Source organism: Gossypium arboreum, chromosome 13, assembly GCF_025698485.1.
Source record: "Gossypium arboreum isolate Shixiya-1 chromosome 13, ASM2569848v2, whole genome shotgun sequence".
Classification (NCBI taxonomy): domain Eukaryota; kingdom Viridiplantae; phylum Streptophyta; class Magnoliopsida; order Malvales; family Malvaceae; genus Gossypium; species Gossypium arboreum.
The window spans coordinates 9,617,890-9,624,315 of NC_069082.1; the positions used below are offsets into that span (position 1 = coordinate 9,617,890).

The following is a 6,426-nucleotide window of genomic DNA, read 5'->3' on the forward strand; positions in this document are numbered from 1 at the left end:
ATGGAACAGGTGCAAAGTGCAGTACTCCTCACCTAAAAAAATTTTCATTTAAGATTTTTAAATTAGTAAATGTAAAACTGCGGGTTGGCCCCTATTAGAAATGATAAAAATTTAATTTAATCTTTTAAAAATTATAAAAATATAAACTATTTAAATGATAAAATTATATTTTTCTTATTGTAAAAATTAAACTTTAATTTCGGCCTCCAAAACAAATTTTCTACCAAGTAAATTTTAATGGAACTTCTTCACTGTTTGCTATCTACTTGGTTAGTCAAATGAAACTTTCACATCTCTCTTGATAATATAATTAAAAATAATATCATTTTTAATAATTTTAATAATAATAATAATAATAATAATAATAATAATATAAGCGACTTGAAATTGAGTTCGGGTTAACTATTATCAATATAAGCGGACTTTGTTAAAATTTGATGTCTATATTTCAAATTAAATTAAATTTGGGTAAGTATAAATATATTAATGCTGTTTATAAACCTAGCTCGCTTGACTCATGAATATTTTTAATCATTTAAAAATGATATTGTTTGATAAATTAAAACATTAAGCAATAAATTTTAATATTAAATTTAATAAATACTGGACTTGAATTATAAAACTGATTTTGTATGTTATTAGTGGCAGAGTTTGAAATTTTTTAAGATTAAAATTAAATTATATATTATATATTTTTACGATAATAAAAATATAATTTTATAGATAAATAACCTTTAACCAACGAGTCAAACATTTCGAGCACATTTTAAGAGTTAAAATCATGGTGATCAAATTACACATCAAGAAATCAACTCCCTGTTTCCATGCTACTCCCTGCTTCCCTGATAACCCTCCATGCGACTACCTGTTTCCACCATTCTTCTTCTTTCCTTGCTCCTTGCTCCTTGCTTCCTGTCACTGCACCATTCTGCTTCCATCAATTCTTCCCCATAGAAATCTGATTGAAATGCTCTGTTAAATTCACCCTGCAAATACAATGTAGATAAACAGCATTTGTTTGTGCACATCGTTGAATGATGATCTAGCATTGCTGTTATGACTATTTCTTTCTCTGACTGGAGCTTGCCATTCTTCCATTACAAACATCAAACTCTTCTCTTTTCTTTTTCCTTTTTTAAATTTAGTCCATCATATTCACATGTATTAAAATGGATTGTGCACCAACTGCAATGCCAGGGAAGAATGGCGAGCATCCATGATTCACATTGCAATAGAGGGCATGTGCTTTGTTTTATTTGCCAACCAGTTCCGTCGCAGGAAAGACTACCCTCTGCCGCTCAAATGCATAGACGGTTGTTGAAGGGTATAGCAGTATGGGCTTTGCATACAGCTTGGAATTTTCCTACAGTGGAAGAGTCAAAGCAAAATTGCCAGTTGCTGCTCAATGATTACACCCAAACACCACCCTCCCAGCCCTCTCTTCTCTCTCAAAAAGAATATCAAACCCTCCTTCCCCAAAGAATTTACTTTCTCCCTCTCTAAATGATCATCTATGTTAAATGCAATAATTGATGATTTTGGGGAATTAAAGTTATACAAGCACTGGTTAGCAAAAACCCAGTGGCAGGAGTCCCCATCAAATATATTAATAAAGGAAAAATATATATATGTAAATTATGATGTCTAGGTTCACGGGTTTTAATGGGTGGCTCCACAAGTGGGTGCAGTAGGGTCCATTGAGCTCAAATTTCAAAGTGAAAGTCCAGACAGGAAAACCAGTTTTACAAACCAGAAAAGAAAACGGTGATGATCTTTACGCATTTTCAATTCAAAATTTCAATGGTCCCAAAGTCTCGTAATTTGTGGGCGTCACCCGTTGATGCCGCCTTTCACCTTTATTCTCCAATCCATACAACACATTTTCTAGGGAACCAATCACTTTTTTTTTTCTTGGTGCTATGGAAATATTATATAGTATATGCATAGAGAGCAGATTGGCATGCACAGCACAAACGTGATTATTCTATATTGCGATAGCAACAAGCATTACAATTTTGATACCCCTTCCAAGTCTCAATTTTCAATGGCTATGAAGGTTTACCATTCAAAAGAATTTTTCACAACTCAGTACAATCATTCATTTCTCAAAGGGGGGGAACAAGTAGAATCCATAAGGTTAAAAACTTGGAACAAACCACACGTTTTACATTAATTAATTGTTAACCAATAAATTAAGGAAAAAAAGAAAAAAAAAAGAAAAGAAAAGAGTTAAACCCATTGCTGCTTTGTAGCTTCCATTCTCTCCAACAAACTGGCAATCTCTGCTTGCATTCTTAGTTTCATTTTGTAGTAATCACACTGTGAATGTTCCAAAACCTTAAGTTCTTCCATTTTATTCCTTCGCCTTTCCTCTGTCTCCTGTAAGCAAAGTCGGGATAGCTTCTCGGCATATTCCTCTTCCAACTTTTCGGACTTGGCCCGGATCATCCTCATGTAACTCTCCACTTCTCTCCGTGCTTCATCGGCCTTGCTTTGGAACAATATTGCTTCTGCTTCCTTAATTCTTACCATGCTTTCTAAGCTGTCAAATCCATCATTGTTTGATGACCTTCCAAATCGGTATTCATCTTCACTCTTTAGGTCATTCATGAGAGAAGCTTTGAGGTCCTTCCGACGGTGTTCGTTCGGAAGTAAATCATGCCCACTTGCCGAGCTTGTGCTGTAAAACACGAGCTTCTGAGGAAGAGAAGCGCCTGGTGTCACGGATGATTCATCTTTTCGAAGGTCAACTTGAGTTGTTGTTAACTCTTTGGAACATGCACCGGAGGTAGGAAAGTCTGACAAACCATCAGAGTCTATTTGTGCGGGCCAAAAAGAAAAATGAGGTAGAATTAGTTGGGACTTGAATATCATAAAATGAGTGATGCATGAAAATTAATCACTGGACTTATCAGCAATATAACTAACTCCGTGACGGAAAACTACAACCCGGATGCCTACTAAGATGGATGTTTAGAGAACAAAAGAACTAAGTTCAAAGGAACCAGTAAACCATAAACAAGACTATGCTTATTCAACTAATTCATGAATGGTCCTTATCAAAGAGCGAAGTGCAAATCTGAGTTGCAGGCAGCCAAATCAAAGATAAAATTTAAACAACAAAAGACAGGTATCCTTCTTGTAGCATAAGAACTTTGTTTTGCTGATCAGTTTTCTCAATCATCAAAAGCACTGAACTATCAGGTTTGACTAGTTATAATGAATTTGTGATGAACTCCGTATTCGCGGAATTAGTTTGCACAGAAAATATAGACAGAACAAAAGATACATACAGTTGAAAAATTGGATAATGATGCTGCAAGCATCTGAAGCAGACATCATTTTGTTTTGGAGCCGGCTGCAAAGCTCATCAGCTTTGACATATAGTTCCTTGTCCTTCGAATCATCACTGCCCCGGAAAATCTTTCGCACGCAGTCTAGCTCCTTTGTCAATGTCTCAAGAACCCAGTTCTTAGCACAGTATAAAAACACATCCTTAACAAACCCAAACATTTCTGAAGCATGGCCACAGCCAATACAATGGAATTGCATAGCCCCAGATGGTCCCTTTATGCTGGGTCCTGGTTTTATAAGATTCCTCTGAATGCCACAGGCAGCATGGCACCAATGGGAACAAACATCGCAACCAACCCAACTGCAAGTATTGTTAGCACAATCGAAATTCAAGCAAATAGGACACATACAAGAACTGCAAAACCCTTTATTTCCTGAGCATATCTTGCAATCACAGTCATCAACAGGTAGTACACTCTTGCAAGTCAGATTCCTACATCTCATAAACAAGAAAATCTCCAGCAGCTCGGTCATGGGAAGTCCTACTTTCCCGGACAAGAAGCTTTTCAGGCCCATTTTCACTGCAACTAAGATTGCTAGCTGATCCTTATGGCACTTTGAGAGAGTCTCCTTGCTAAGATCAGATCTCCTGTCAAGTCGATTTTGAAGTCCAACTAATTCTTCCTTCCTCTCTGGGTTTCCAATAAGATTCCTCAAGTATTCTTTGGTCGATTCGAGGGTTTCTTCAGGCAGCTCCTGCATTATTTGAGCCATGGCAGGAATCGACTCAGACACAATCTCAAGAAGAATTTTTTCCGGTCTAGAAATCTTCCTGGATCTCCCTCCATCCATACTCTCCAAAACTCTCCAATTCTCTGAATCCTTTCTCCTTGAATCCTCTGAATGATTATCTATGCGAGGCTTAGCAAGCAATTCAGATGGGAAAAATGAATGATTATCTGAACTAGAGGTCCTATGAAGACTATTGCACGAATCTTTATTCACATGACGGTTAACCTGCATCATGGAAAACCCAGCACCAGCACCAGCACTGGCCAAAGCAACTCCATCACCAATTGGCCTAAAACGACTATGCACGGATCCATTAGTACCTTCACCACCACACCAAATTTGATCATCTTTCCCCACAGAATACTCATAATTCTCAGTAGAATTCCGTGTTAAGGAGCAGCTAGGATTGTGTGAATACGGCACAGAATAAGAGTATGACAATGAAGCAGCAGTGAAATCATTAGAACAAGTAGTTTGCGTGTTATTGGTTGATGGTGCCAAGGACTGTACACTCCTACTAGGCCTAGACCGATGTTGCGAAGGATCACCATTTTGCAAAGCATTCGATGCAGTTAAAGAGAGAGAGACATCGGGTAAAGCTAGAGATAGATTCAAAGTCTCAAGCTTTGGCTTTTTCTCCCTATGACTAGTCTCTCTTTCTTGAAAATCATCCTCTACATCTCTTTTGGCAGAAATCCCTTTACTTTCACTCAAATTCAGGAAATCTCTTTCAACCCATTTCTCATCTTGATGTGTGTTCTCAGAATCAACAACTTCTTTCCCTTTGTAGCTAGTAACTTTTTCCAACAGGGTTTGGGTCTTCTCAGAACAAAAACCCAGTTTAGGGTTCTCACAGAGGTAGCTAAGAGTGAGTTCTTGGGAGCCAGAAATCCCAGGCTTGGAAGATCTTGGTAAAGGGTAACCTCCATCAAGACCCACCTTTGATTCTCTAAGAAAATCAATACCCTTCTGTACAAAACTCACTTTCTCAACTGAACTCTCCTTGTTTTGAAACAAACGTGAAAGCTTGCTTTGAGAGCTTTCATCTCCTACACAAGGGAGATTACTTGAGAGATCTTTCTCTCCAAACATCGCCTTAAATGAAAAGCAACACACACACAAACAGAGATCAAAAAACAAAGAGAAACTTAACTTACCAGAGAGAAAGAGAGGGATAGAGATTAGAGAAGTAGAGATGGTGGGTCAAAATGGAAAAAATTTTAAAAGAATCTGAGGGATGCCTTTTGGTTTTTGGCTTCTGATTTAGCACGCCATAAGACCCTGCAACTAAGGCTGGAAACTTCAAAGCGTTTACACCATTGACTAGATAATTGGATTTTAATTTTCGCTTACTACCCCTCAAATTTTACTCTGTTTTTACTTAAGTATTTTTAAATTTTCCTTTTTTGTCTACTTAAACTACAAGTAATTTCGTTACCTCTCTGTCTTTTCCGTTTTACTGTTCATATTCGGGATTCGTGACTATTTCTTCAATAATATTACTATCAATGTTCGAAATCTTAAAATATTTTTTGCATGTTAATTTTATTATGCATATTTTATTACTTTAAGCCTCGGAATAAGTTGCTATTACGAGTCAATTGGGTATCAATTCAGTTAAAAAATTATAAAAATGTCTTTCTATAATTAAAACAAGATATATTATTCAAATAAATTTTAGACTTTTTATTTTTAAAAACTAATAAAATTTGCAATGTGGTTACATTTGAACATTTGAACATGTGCTATTTACGTCAATAAAACATTAGCTTTATCACTAAATCATAGGTTTATTTTAAATTTTATTATAATATTGACATTTTAATTGTATTATGCATATTTTATTATCTCCATCAATTGTATATATATTCGATAATATTATTGATTGAGTTGGTGTCACAAGTTAACTCGGCAACAACTTAAGATTAATGATGACACAATGATAAACAATTGTAATGCATTTAATATTCTTAATCTGAAATATTTACGTCTTTAAATTTTATTTTATGCACAATTTAATCTATTTTTTCATTTTAACATCGTACATTTTGCATGTGTCTTTATTATTAATTAGTTTCAAACCACATGTTTTATTATTTATTGCATGTTATTTTTAAACACACTCCCGTATCCCAAATCCGTAGTTTTCACATGCATATGCATGTCATAAAATTTCTATATTGATAATATTGTTGATTGAGTTAATACCATAAGTCAACTCGACACTAACTCAAGATTAATGACAACATCATGAAAAAAAATTGTAACACGCTTAGAATTCTTAATATGATGTATTTGCGTATTTAAATGTCATTTTACTCACAATTTAAATATTTTTCA

At 35.3% G+C, this 6,426-nt stretch overlaps 1 protein-coding gene across 1 annotated transcript; it reads right to left on the reverse strand.

Moving 5' to 3' along the window:
- Positions 1-2,074: 2,074 nt before the first annotated feature.
- Positions 2,075-5,473, reverse strand: LOC108464140 (protein OBERON 3). Its single transcript, XM_017764256.2, has 2 exons — positions 3,294-5,473; positions 2,075-2,816 (listed from the first exon to the last, which is right to left on the reverse strand). The coding sequence occupies exons 1-2, from the start codon at positions 5,176-5,178 to the stop codon at positions 2,230-2,232; spliced, it is 2,472 nt and encodes an 823-aa protein (XP_017619745.1). The 5' UTR covers positions 5,179-5,473; the 3' UTR covers positions 2,075-2,229.
- Between the last annotated feature and the right edge of the window lie 953 nt (positions 5,474-6,426).